This window comes from Canis lupus, chromosome 15 (assembly GCF_003254725.2).
Source record: "Canis lupus dingo isolate Sandy chromosome 15, ASM325472v2, whole genome shotgun sequence".
Classification (NCBI taxonomy): domain Eukaryota; kingdom Metazoa; phylum Chordata; class Mammalia; order Carnivora; family Canidae; genus Canis; species Canis lupus.
Genome location: NC_064257.1, coordinates 23,570,272 through 23,584,470, shown reverse-complemented (window position 1 = coordinate 23,584,470; position 14,199 = coordinate 23,570,272). Strand labels below are relative to the sequence as shown.

Sequence of the window (14,199 nt, the reverse complement as noted above, 5' to 3'; positions counted from 1 at the left end):
ACTCAGAAAAACAAGAAATGAAATCCAAGAAGTCCTTATCACATAATAAAACTTTATCGTTAAATTCACCACTGCTACAGTGAAAGACAAGCAGATTTTCTTTTACCTGGAGAAAATATTGGTGGGCATAATTTTGTTGGATGTAATCTGTGTTTGCATATTCAGAGAAAAGTGAAAAATTTTAGGGACAGAAAAGCAGAGACTGAAAAGATATTATATTCCTTCATATTGTGTTTGTTTATATGTTTTGCAAGAATTGTTATTTGTCCTGATTATAGAATGTGCTTTTATTTACTTTCAGTTCACCACAAATCTGTAAGCATAAAGAACAAAACTACCAATATCTAGTTAGAATATCGAGTGGAATAAATCATACAATTTTTCAATAACATAAAAAATATATAAATGTAAATGTAACTAAAATGGAATAAAATTATTTTACTTACACAAGCAAAATTAACAAAGATAATATGTAAATAAGGTTCATCTGAAATCAGAAAGAATTAACTTTTTAAAAAATTCTGTAAAAGCACATTGACAAGAAAACAGCAGCCTTAAAAACATGTTATACTGAAGCCAGAGCTTTTGGCATTTGGGAATGAGAGATTTGTTAGGATGCCAGGAAACATGAGATATGTGAGGAACAGCATCAAGGACCAAGACTCTGCATAGATAGGGCAAAAGAGAATGTTTATAAACTCCATATATGGGCATCGGTTCTTCATTCATGTATAATCTCCTTCATTCCCACTTATGTTTTCTTAGGAGGATATAATCCCATATTTATTTCTGGCTAGATCACCCCATATATGCTTCATATTCCCTAGGGTTCCATGTGTCAGATATCATGCACATATGCTTGACCTCATCATGTAGACATGCTCCCCACCCATTCCATCTAAGAAGTTCCCTCTCTGTAGTCACTCTCAGGAGGGTTCCTTTTATAAGGGTTAAGGACATTTATTTAGAAAACAGTAGAATGAAAAAACAAAGCAGTCAAGTTATAGAATACTATTTAAATTTTAACATGGTCAAATGGTACTCATTAATTAGTTCTGTTTTATGTTGCTTTTATTATTGCCAATCACAGCCAAGTGATCTAAGGAAACATCGGAGAAAGGTACTGTAAATATCTTTTATATGATTACTAGTTGAATATTGTTTTTTTCTATGAAAACTTTAAAATGATATTCCCTTTAGTTGAACTATTTTATTAACCTTAAAAAATATTAAAAGCATTTAAGTATTATCGAACTGTATAAATATGATTATAAGAGCAAATACCTCAAAATAAAATTGTTTATGCTTTCTAGAGTAATGATTAGATTATTTGGTGTAAATATCCTAGAATTAGATTGTTTATTGTCAATGTTAGAACAATGTTGCTTATTTTTAAATGTAGGCTTTTGGAATTCAGGTATGTGAGACCAATAGAAGAGAAGACCACTGCCAATGAAAAGATAGCTTGTTACACTTCCCAAGAGGAGGGGGCATGCCATGCTATGCAGAGGCAAAGGGAGGTACCAGCGTAGGTCCTCCTGAGGAAGAAAGAGCTAGAAGAGAAGATGAGTAGAAGTTTCATTGTGGTTTCTGTTGGAAAGGCAAGGCAGGGTGAGCAGGCTTAGGATTGACTAGTTTTAGTCATGTCGGGAGGCTGTAGGTAGAGAGGCCATCTCTGGTTGTCTGCTTCCTGGCCTGGAATGGTTAAGGCAGAGGAATATTACCTCCTGAAGTGTAACAGCCATAGAGAATATGACTTGGTGTACGGGTCCAGACTGATTGATGTGCACATGCAAGGCACACTCCAGGGAAGTAGTTTGCTATCTCTAGCAATTAGCTGGCCCTGGGAGGAGCATTCTGTTCTGGATCTGCAAGACACCAGATGCCAGAGCATCAAGAGTACAGAAATTTAAAAATATAATTAATACACTGCTTTCCTGTTTGGTGTGACATAAGTGGAATAAATATTGGAAATGAGAAACAAAATTGACTCCAGTTCTGATTCACAATATGATATCTTGTTAGATAATTGAGAACAGCAGAGCTCAGACTCATGAAATATCAGATGGGAAAGATTTCAGAGATTCAACCCACTATCCAGTGCATAGATCTATTTTTAGCATCATCAAGATGTGATAGTCAGACTATGTCCAGACACGTCAGGAACCAGGAAACTATTTGTTTTTCTTTTGTCTTTTTTAAATTAAAGAAATCTATATTATAGTTGTGTGGTTTAGATTGATGGAATTTTTTTCTTGAGTTATCATCTATCTTCCTAGAGCATCTTCTCCTTGATACCACCAGTTGGTTCTCAACTGTCAAATTTACCCTGCATAAAGTTCTTATTATTTGTCTCTTTGACTTCCTCTACCACTTGAAACAATTATATTGGGAATATAGAAAGACCTGAGTAGATGATGAATGTAAAAGAAGTTTAGTGGATATAAGAAAAAAAAGTTACAAAGGAAGGTCCCATACAGAAATGCAGGCTCAGGGAATTCAGAAGAAATGGTTAAGAAAGGTAGGCCATGGAAAGAAGACCACAAACTAAAAATTGTTGTATATCAGGCTAAGGAGTTACTTGGTATGATTCCACTTGCCTTCAAAAGAACACATTAAGATAAGTATTATCACATCCATTTTATTGATGAGGAAATTTTGTCCTAGAGAAGGTAAGCAATTAGCACATGTCATTTAACAAATAAGAGAAACCAGAATTGAAATCCTTTTTCCTCTACTTTATTTATACAGTGTAAGCTCTAAGCATGATTCAGACAGTTTGTGTATGATGTTTTTAAAATCTGGTATTTGGGAAGTTGGTTTAGTTTGGCAGTGTGGAGAGAATAAGGCATTGTAGGTGTTGCCGGGGAAAAAAATCTGGAAGCAGAAAGGTCAGGCTTAGCGGAAATAATCGTAGGAAACAATTATGGCTAAATCCTGGGACTGTGAAGACATAAGCACATATTAGGAAGACTTCAGAAATGCATTTTATGAATTTAGATGAGTTGTGGGTTTAGAAAGAGTATTCCATAGTATTAACATCATGCTGAAAGTAGTTCTTGAAAAAAAGATTCTTCTGGTGGCACTATGCTCATTGAAATGGAGAGAGGAAATCCTATAAACGTGCCTACATAAACTCTTACAAGCTATCCAGGCTTGGATGACAAAAGCCCAGTCAAACAATTTCATTAACTTTCTCCAGTGCATGAAGTCTTCATCGTATATCATGTATAAACACATTTATGCGGAAGAGCTTAACATAGAAACAAAGCAAGACATTATGTGGCCATAGGATGAGAACACAGCTGTAAAATTTTTGCTATAGCCGTATCGCTAACTTTTTTGTCCCCAGAACTTCCAGAACTGTATCTTCTAACTATGCTTTCCTCAATCCTTCTCTCTATGTGTATGTATTTTAATGCAGTGATGCCATGAAAAAAAAAAATGCAGGGTTGTTGTAAAAAAATACCTCTTTACAATCAACTCGATTGTTGAAAAGTCTTACTGTAATGCAGTTTTAGATGTCTCTTTCTGACAAAATCTATAGTATCCTGAATTGTTCTGGATTCTGAACTAAATTCTTTAAAGAAATCCCTTCCCTTCCCATGAGAGAGAGTGAAATGAAACAATTTGTAAGAATTATATTCTTACCTTTTGTAATCCTTACTTTAGAAAGATTTTTTTTTCAAATAAACTGCCACTCATTTTTTTATACGTCTGGAACACATTGCATTAGCCTGATTTAATGCAGTTTATCTGGTAAATTTGTATTTTTGCCACCTTCTCATCTCACTTCAAAATCTACTTAAAAGATATCCATGTAATGGTAACCTGACTTTGCATGCTTCTTTTTAGTGAATTAGCTCAAATTCAGTAATTTTTGTAAAGCATTTACATTCCTGATATATTGAAATGGATTCCAGGATAGGTTTTCATAGTCCCTGGGTATTGATCTATCGTGTTTATTTACTCTGAAATATGTTTTTGTGCAATGTGTCCTTGTTTTTTTTTTTTTCTACGTAGAGTGTCTTCACATTTAAACAGTTACGAAACCTACACTCTTCAATAATGTGATTTAGATGTGTAAGACCAATCTGTACCAAGTTTTTGGTTTTGTTTTTGTATTATAATTACCCATATAGTCTTGTTTAATGATTCTCCATTTTCGCCAATTTCACTTGAGATCTAGAAAGAGTTCATCTGATTGTATTGTTTTTGCTTCTAGATTGCAGTGGTGGAAGAAGATGGTCGGGAGGATAAAGCAACAATTAAATGTGAAACTTCTCCTCCCCCTACCCCTAGAGCCGTCAGGATGACTCACACCCTTCCCTCCTCCTACCACAATGATGCCCGAAGGTATGAATCTCCCAGCACACAGCACAAGGCATGCTCTCCTGAAACCATTCCTCTTTATCTTCAGGGTTGTCAAATAGACTGCTTAAAATTTATATGAGAAATTTGACTTGAGCTCTAACTATCCAATAGAGTATTGCCCAGCTCCCTCTGCTCAACATCAGTTGTGAAAAAATAGTTTGCATTCTGAGATCAAACTTTTAGTTTTAAAACTAACTGTGTATTTGTGCTATGATTACTAACCAATTTAGATGAGATTAACTTTCCTGTATTTAGTGGATATTTCCTATTCAAGTCAGGCTAATGGAAGGACTTATTAGGAAGAATAACAAAAAGCATAAGGGATTCTAGGAAAGGACTATAAATTTGGTTTAAGGGTAAGAATAATTGAGGTCTGAAGAGTCCATAATTGCATTTCATTTGCTTTTACAAGACAGGTATGTATACCATCCTCCAGATGCTGGTGCTGCCAGCTATAACAGCTACTCAGGCAGAAGTTTTTAAGGGAAAAAAAAGAGTATATTTGCCAAAATATTAAAAGAAAAAGTAAGGGATAATACTCTTTTTTTTTTTTTTTTAAGATTTTATTTTATTTATTCATAGAGACAGAGAGAGAGAGAGAGAGGCAGAGACACAGGCAGAGGAAGAAGCAGGCACCACACAGAGAGCCTGATGTGGGACTTGATCCCGGGTCTCCAGGACCACGCCCCGGGCTGCAGGCGGCGCTAAACCGCTGCACTACAGGGGCTGCCCAATACTCATTTTTCATAATAACTCATCCTATGGTCCTTTCTGTCTGCCTACAAAATCACAAGCAGATCTCTATAATTATTAATAGTATAAAGAAATCTAAGTGTGCCTTTCACATCTTAAATATATGGTCTTTTACAGTCTTATCAATTGCAGCATCTCTAGACACGTAATTGATATAAGTGAACATGACTCAGCGTTAATATTTTATGTAAGAATCTATCTTCTAAATAGTATGTGTTTTATAGCAAATATATCTGAAAATAGAGCTTTCTGTGCTGGCAGGCATTTTTTTCTTTCTGTCTTATTTATTTTTAATTTCTAATGTGGAAAAAAACAGTCATTCCAGTTTCAAAATATATGCTTTCACCCTCCAAGAAAAGAGTGAATTATATTTTAATATGTGAAAGCTATCGGTTTGGAGGTTTAGAGTTTAGAGAATGTGAACTCTTTAATTAGGATAAATAAGTCAAGCAATTCATCATGGTGTTGTCAAATTAACAGCTATGGAATAGATAGCAATATATGTTGAACCTCTTCTATTAATACATTGTCGGCCACATCGACCAGAAATGGAACCCCAAGTAACTGCTTGGTTTCATTTCAGTTTATCATGTACCTAACAGAATACCTGAGAGCTATAAGAAAAAAACATGAAGTGATCATGAGAGTATAAGATAATTTGCTTTTAATTCCTACCTAGATGATTTAAAATTAAATGAATTAGATTCCACAACTGAAAGAAAGACAGGTAGAAGAAAACCCAGTAAAGATGTGGGCTGAAATAGCACCTAAATGTCATTGTTAGTTAAATTTAAATGTCTTGTCAGAGGTCATTATGTTTATGACAAAAAAAAAAAAAAAACATAAACTGAGAAGGAAATAGAGAGAGGGTCCCATGCTAAATAACAGAAGGTCATTCAACATCCAATTAAGAATCCAACCTATGTCCATTGATTCATTTGAGGTTGTATGAAAACTAGAGGGAAAAACACTTAGAACAAAAATAATCTTTTCTAGAGAAAATTTGGAGGCTCAAGGAAACCAAACTTCAATATGGTTAAGAGCAAATGTGGGAGGAAAGGGAGAAAATAAGTGTTCTTCCGTTTGTCCCTTTATAAAGGAACAAGTCTTGTGTACCTTGTGGGACGAGCAGTCTGCTCTCTTTTGTGTTTTGCAGTAGTTTGTCTGCCTCCCTTGAGCCAGAAAGCCTTGGGCTTGGCAGTGCCAATAGCAGCCAAGACTCTCTTCACAAAGCCCCCAAGAAGAAGGGAATCAAGTCTTCAATAGGACGTCTGTTTGGTAAAAAAGAAAAAGCCCGACTTGGGCAGCTCCGTAAGTGTGCATGTGTTTCACTTTCCGCTGCCACTCATTTTGGTCACTTCTGACGGTCCATCTGGTTTTCATTTCATTTCTCATCTTGGCATTTCTTCTTTTTTCTACCTGACAAACTTTCTTTTGCAGTCAGCTCTGTAAATTCAATTTAACCGAATAATGTTTGACAAAACCTACAAGGGAAGAATATTGAAAAACGTACAGTCCTTTAGATTTCCCTGAATAACAATAGCTAGAATTTATTTAATGCTGACTCTGTGATAGACACAAAGTCCTATGAGGCAAGTGTTATTACTGTTATTCTCATTTATTGATGAGTAAACAATGTCTTCATAATTTGCAGAACTGAGAAATTTATTCTAGTGTCAGTGTTTCAGAATCATTTTAAAGCCACTGAGCCTACTGCCACTTAAGGGACTGATATCTATAAAGGCTTTTCTCCTGAAAAAATTGAGATACCTATAAAAAAATTCAAAATAAATTTTTTCAGTCAAAATGAAGAATTATGGTGTGCAGGGGAAAAAAAGTACAGGATTTCTTTGGTTAGAGCTAACATGGCTTTCCACAAACAAACTCTACAGTATGTAGGTGAGGAGACAGGATGGAATAGGGCAATAGGGATTGTGTTAGTTAGTTATCGTCAGTCACCAATTGAATAAAAATATAGATAAGTACATTTGAAATGACCCTAGGTAAATATATTCACATATGTACATAGATAGGTGAGGGATGGATAGAGGGATAGATGGATGTATGGACAGACACACATATTTATAATTGTCTGAAAGAAAAAGTATTTGTAAAATTCCTAAAATGATGATATATAAACCTGCCTTGTGTGTGTCTTCCTATATATTTATTTTTTCTTCTGAAATCTTTTTTCATCATATTGGTTATTTGTGATTGCATCTTCTTTTTTCCATCTTTTACTCTTTAACTTAGAACTATATTTAAATTATTGGGAAAATATTTAGCTTCTACCTCTAACAGTAAATGCTGAACAGAATGATATGAATTTCTTATACTTTCTTTAGGTTTCCAAATAAAGGAATAATTGCTTAACAAGTAATGCTTCAACTCCCAGCCTTACTGTCCTGTCTTGGCACCAAAAGAATTTCTGAGAATATTTATTTTACAAATGTATTATATTCAAAAAAACCTCTCCCAACTTCCATAACGTAAATACAAAGCATAAGAAGCCGTGGGAAATTGCTGTCCAACCAGCTGTGTGATTAAATGTTACTCAGCAGGTGAATTAAATCCTCTTTGAATTTCTGTTTCTCAGGAGACAAACTCCTTAACCTGTAAAAAAATTACTGCATAAGGAAAGAATATAAAAGAGGATTCTTTTTTGAATATCAAGTATACATGCCAAGGCATTGTTGTTGTTTTTTTATTTGACAGCTGTTTATAATCTTACCAAATTGTCATTTCCAATAAATTACAGTATAATTCACAATAGGATAGTTATTTTAAAATATTTATTTTGCTAATGTAGTAATTTTATTTATTTCCTATTTCAATGTAGACGTTCATTTTAGAATCTATAATTTACTTTCCCCTTTTAAAATATGTTTAATTGCCTTTCTCTCATGGATTTTTTTCTATTTTTCTTTTGTATTTAACTTTGATGGGCAGTAACTGAATCAGAAATTTTGCAAACAATATTCTTTAAAAATCAAGGTATCCAAGATATAATTTATAGTCTGGGAAATTATAGATTCTTCTAGAAACCTTATTACCCATTTTCAGTGACTGCGTGGCTCTATGTCAGACCAGATACAAAGGGAATCAATGACAATTACTTTCTGATCAACTCCATCCAAGTTGAAAACTAACAATAGTTGTTGGGGATCATGGCATCACCCCAGGAAGAATTCTGAGCTCTGAGCAATTTTGTTTTGCTCTAAAGAACAACAGAGATACAGTATAGACAAAGCCAGAGTCAGCAGCGTGCTAGGGACTACAATACTGATGAGGAGGACAATGATAAAAATCTGTACGTCTGGTGCTACATAGAAGCTGTGCTGAAGGTGAATCAAAGCTCCTGGAGAAGCCAAAAATAGAAAATCTTTATTGGAAATAAGAGTTGAGTAAGTAAGAAGAAAATACAGAACAAGTAGGTTGAAAGAAACCATATATTTACCAAAAGAATATGATACATGGTAACACTGGCACTTTGGTTGAGAGCTATGGACTCAGGTCTATCTTTGTCTTGGAAGGTGTATCCCTGGTTATAAAGGGAAGACTGTGAAAACTTATCAAATCCAGGGGCTACTATTTGATTTATGCATCAGAAGAAACTAAGGAAGCACCTCTCATGGTTATGATTTTAGTATCTTGATCTGGAAAATTCAGACATAGGCACTGGCAATGTTCTATCTTCTACCAATGAGAATAGAAATAGAAAAAAAAAAGAAGAAAGAGAAAGAAAGAAAGAAAGAAAGAAAGAAAGAAAGAAAGAAAGAAAGAAAGAAAGAAAGAAAGAAAGAAAGGAAGGAAGAAAGATGCCACTGGGAGCAATGGTAGAGTGATGATGGTGTCAAAGAACCAAATTTGAAATTTTGGACCACGTCCTAAGATTCTGAAATCTTAAAGATTTAGCTCATAAGCTCAAAGAAAGAAAAGTAATCGGCATGTAGCTATGCTAGAGGCCTCTAAATGAAATATGGTATGTAGGAAGAAAGCTGTCTAAACAAAAGTATGAACATGTTCACTTAGTTCCATCAGAACAAAGGAGAAATTCTTAGTAATTCACAGAGGAGAATATTGGTAAAGGGAGTGTTGTTTGCATTATATAACAGTCTGGAAAGCTAGGATTATAAGATAAACTTCAGATATGATGGATCAGTCAGTGTGACTGCATTAAAAGCTGCTAACCATGGTGAATCAAACTGAATATTCAAGTAATCATTTTTTCAAATGTGTTAGTAGCAGAGGCTATATAAACATGGAAACCCCAAAGCGCAAAGGAAGTGACACATCAAAAAAACATTTGAACAAAGCTAACAGAAACCAAACAAAATTGGTTTATTCCAGAAGTTTGTTTGTTTATTTATTTATAGAAAATAAGCAAGGGAGAGGGGCAAAGGGAGAGAGAGTCTTAAGCCTAACCATCTTCCTTAGATGTTGACTTATCTTTCCCCTACCCCTAATATCCAAGCTTAAGTGAATTGTCCACAATTATTATTTTCACATTCTCATCTGCAGTCACTTTATTACCTACACAGCCTGACTTCCACACAACTACTGCTAAAATTCTAGAAACAATTTTAGTCCTAACCAACATAGAAGATCAGTTAGGACAATGAAGGATAGATGCTAAACAAACAGTTCAAGAGGATGGTAACACACTCACAGTAGTATTTATTATGATGTAAACTTAAGGAAGAAACAGGATATCTGAGATAAGAGACCTCTTCCTAAAAACGTATTTTGAAAGACTTTGGTGCCAAAGCTGTATGTATAACAAATGATAGATAGGAACAATGTCAGAAGGCTGCTAGTCCCAAATAAACTGTTGATTGGAAAAACTACCCAGACCAAAAGGCAACTTATAAAATCCTCTTACTATTTTTGTTTAGAAATTCTAAAATTTAAAGAAAATGAATAAAAGTAAGGTTTGCCTTATGCGAACAGAATATGCAAATAAGTGGAACTATTCAAAAATTCGTTTCTGCTTTTGCCTGTCAAAGACAAAGATTTTACCCAGAAAAGAAGCATTAACAAAAGGGAATTGAAACCCAGCAGGGTTGAGATTTTGAGGGGAAAGAAGAACACACAGATACTCCAAAATCATTTGTCTTCCTACTTTGAGTGAATAAGCTTATGTTGAGCTACTCTTGAGTGTAGAGTACCAACCATGGACTTTAGTACAATGTCTAAAGCATAACTGTTGGCATCAGGAAACTTTCAGTTTAGTAAGATAAAATACATAAACACATGTAACCTTTTATTTTAAACAAAACATAACAAAGCCTTCAGTACGTTCCTGACCCAGAAAAATTTTACGTGCTACATTGTCTGTCCTACCAGGATAACTAGGGACAGGGGTTTTGAACCCTACAATTTAAGATTGTACATCAACTGATGGAATCCTGACTGGCTTGCCTTTTAATTCTTTCTGAAGGCATTAACCTATTTTGAAGCAAAGCAAATTAAACTCTGTTAAAAATAGCCATGTCAGATGACACTCGTTTGTTTTTTTGACAAAGTTACTCAGTTACAGAACAGGAAAGGCAGTGGGTGAGCTGTGACTCATGGAATCCCTGTGGACAAGATGTCAAAATGGGGTCTGGGTGATGGAAAAATTCAGTGGGGCTTATCACTGGTTGAATAATCCTATTATAGTGCTAATGAGTGGAGTGATGCCACCTTGGATCAAGGTTTCTGGTGGCATAATTAGGACTCACTCTGTCTTTGGTCAGTACATCCCCAGTCACTTGACATGAATATTTCAGTAGCACAGGTATCTGATTTATGGATTACTGATGTGAATCAGAAACACAAAGGAGAAAAAAATAGAGTTATCCCTAAAAACTATTCCAAAAACTGAGTTATGGACAGTCCAAAATATCTCTCCATATGATCTTTACACATTCTTTGGTTTACTACCTGGGAAACACCGGCTCTCCCAGGTCTTTAGAGAACCCCAGTCATAATAAAGAAACTACAAAGAAAAGAACAGAACACACATGACTATCCTAGCTGATGTTAACACTGAATGAAAAGGATAAAGAAAAGAGGCCATTGACAGATATTGTAAGAGAGGTGACCAGAAATCAAAGAAGAGATTTCCAAGAATGGAAAGTTGATCCAATAGAACAAATGTGACAAAGCTATGGAAAAAAAAAAAAAAAACAACAACAACGTAAAAACAGAAAAATATATTGAATTTGAACAGTGTCCCCCATTTTGGATGTATAAAATGCATGTATCATTGAGGAAAAAATATGTAAATATATAAATAAATAAAAGCTACTCCTATGAATTTCCTTGAAATGCACATGAAAAGCAGTATATTTCCAAGCGATTTCTTTGCCTGCTAAATTGCAGTTCTCTTTCCTCTATGGTCATCTGCCAGGTTGCATTACAGTTGCCCAAACTCATTGATTTACTGTAATTAGCATAATGAGGAAAATATCTTCGTAATGAACAACATAGCATCGATATCACACCAAGATTATTTAGCAAAAGCACCTATCTACACATGAAATTTGGATGGCCTGAAATTGTGGGCCTTTGCCCCAAAATTCACATTGTTCTTAGATGCTCTGGAGCCAACAGATACAATATGAGTTCCACAAAGTGTCAATTACAGATGACTCATACTCTGGATAGTGAAAGGGCCTTTCTTTGAAGAAAGCACTAATTGGCTTCAATTATAAGTGCATTTATGCCCTCGTTTATACCCTTTATGAGCCGGGCCTTGTGTCTGCTGCATTTTATCTCACAGATAAAGAGATATAGAGAAATAAGTAACCATTTATTCAAATCCAAGTGAATGCTATGGATCAATACTAAAGAGAGGTCCGATGAAAGAAAAGATGAAGCCAGCACTGGGCAACAGTTTGCAGTCTTAATCTCTCTGGAGCTGGAGCTCCCTTCTTTAATACAAGAGCAGGGACCTCTGTTGGACAAAGGGGGAGAGAGGTACAGACCTTGCAATGTGGGTTTCAGCTAGAAATTCCTACAGACTGTACCTCAAGGGCCAACATGAAATTATTTTGAAAGGAATCTGAGGTCCAAGCTACATAGATATATTTGCCCTCACAGCCCAGATGAGAAGATAGCTCCAACCAGCACCATTCATAGATCCAAGTATATGAGGGTCCTTTACTGAATTCCTTGGCTTGGGTCTATGCTTTGCAGCACCTTCCTTGGAATTTTCTATTATCCCTCTCTGGTGCCTAGGAGAGGCTGCGGCTGGCAATGCTCTCTGTGCAGGACGTCCTAGCCAAGATTTGAAGCAGTGTGTGTCCAATCACCAGAAGCACTGATTTTTTTTTTTAACCTTTCAGACTCTGGGACAAATCAGGGAGGCAGTGCTATCTGGATTTGAGTCCCTGTTTCTCCTCTTCAGAGTATACCCTGACTCTCTTCCCCATGCTTGCAGTCAACCAGATAGATCCCAGGGTGCCTAGAGACTCACACCCATGAGGTTGTTCTGGGCCAGTGGCCCAACTCTGGTTCAGGAGGGTGATCTGACAAGTGAATCATTCATTCCCACTGTGTGGAATGATATTGTATGATTTGGGACCACTAGATTATTGTTCGACTAATTTGGAGTTACTCAAAATGTTTATGTAGAAAATGATCTAGTAAAAAAAAAATACTTGAGTGGGACCCTCACGTCCTAGAAGTGGTCCTGTGCCCAACAATTCCAACTCCTCAAAGACCTTGCCAAAGTAAGTGCACTTAGGGCTACCCCGGAGAACTTCAATGAGGCAAGGATTTTGACTTGGGCATTTGCCCGCACAACTACTGGGTGGTCACTGACAAAGTGATAAGCAACTTATTATGTGAGTAATCCATCGAATCATGAAATTCACATCTTCGATACCTGAGTACATTATGCTCTGAGAGGGTGGGGAATTAATGATGCTTTCTTCATATTCCTAATGAACCTCTCAGAAAGTGAATAACCCCTAACTTCCACAGGCTAGTGTTTCATATTAGGGGCACTCTTGCCACTTTAAGGACACACTAAAGGATTTTCTGCACAATATGTATCAGTTGCCTTTTGCAGTCACGTCGACATCTGAAAATATGCCTCCCTCCCCATTACAACATACGCATATATTCATATTCCTTCTGGAGATTGGTACTGTCTCCAGTTTAAACCATCAGTATATAGAGAGCTGTCCAACAGAAATATAATTCAAGCCACAAATGTGAGTCACATATAATTTTTAATTTTCTAGTTGCTACATCAAGAAAAGTAAAAAGAGACCAGTGAGATAAATTTCAATAATTATTTTATTTAAGTTAATATATTAGAACATTTCAACATGCAATCAATATAAAATTATTAGATACCTTATATTCTTTTTTTTTTTTTGCATTATGTGTTCAAAATCATATGTGTGTTTTATACTGCAACATTTAATTTGGACCAGCCACATATCAAGTGCTTCATAGCTTTGTATGACTAGTGAATAAAACATTGGTATAGGCAGACAGATGGATATTCCTAAAGTCCACACAGCTATATGAACCCACCATCAACTGGCAGGCTCTTCCCAGAGTTAGATGATCATCCATAGAGTAAGAGTTCATAAGCTGGTTTGGCTGGAACTATTCTTACCAAGAGCTGGAACCTGAACTTTGCTGGATCAGTTCAATGAAAGAAGGTTCTCCTCCAGAAATGTTTTAATTGGTCTAAAAACATGCACATGTTTAGACTTTTGCTTCTGTTTAAGGCCATTGTCCTACATGTGATACTTTAATTTTATCTCCTATGGCCAGAAGTGTTCTTTTCTATTGGCATTTTGAAACAGATGTAGCTGTAATTCTCTATTAAGTGCTCTGTCCAAAGGATATTAGATTTTGAAGTATTGAAAGTATTTCCAAGCTCCTCATGCTTTTTATTTTTTATAGCTTTATTTATGACAAGCAAAATCTAATATCTGCTTTAGATTTGACTCACAATATTCTTGTAGAGATTTCTTTATTTCTCTCCTACAGCTTTCATTTAAAAAAAATGTTGTTTTTGCTAATTAAAATGTTGGATTCTTAGAAAAAATTTTAAATCATAATTTA

At 35.4% G+C, this 14,199-nt stretch overlaps 1 protein-coding gene across 1 annotated transcript in view; it reads left to right on the top strand.

Moving 5' to 3' along the window:
• The window catches only part of PPFIA2 (PTPRF interacting protein alpha 2), a 473,118-nt gene that overhangs the window by 399,287 nt on the left and 59,632 nt on the right, over positions 1 to 14,199 (top strand). Inside the window, 3 exon segments of the mRNA XM_025438989.3 lie at positions 1,091 to 1,120; positions 4,226 to 4,356; positions 6,284 to 6,438. Of these exon segments, the coding sequence (XP_025294774.3) occupies positions 1,091 to 1,120; positions 4,226 to 4,356; positions 6,284 to 6,438 (316 nt within the window).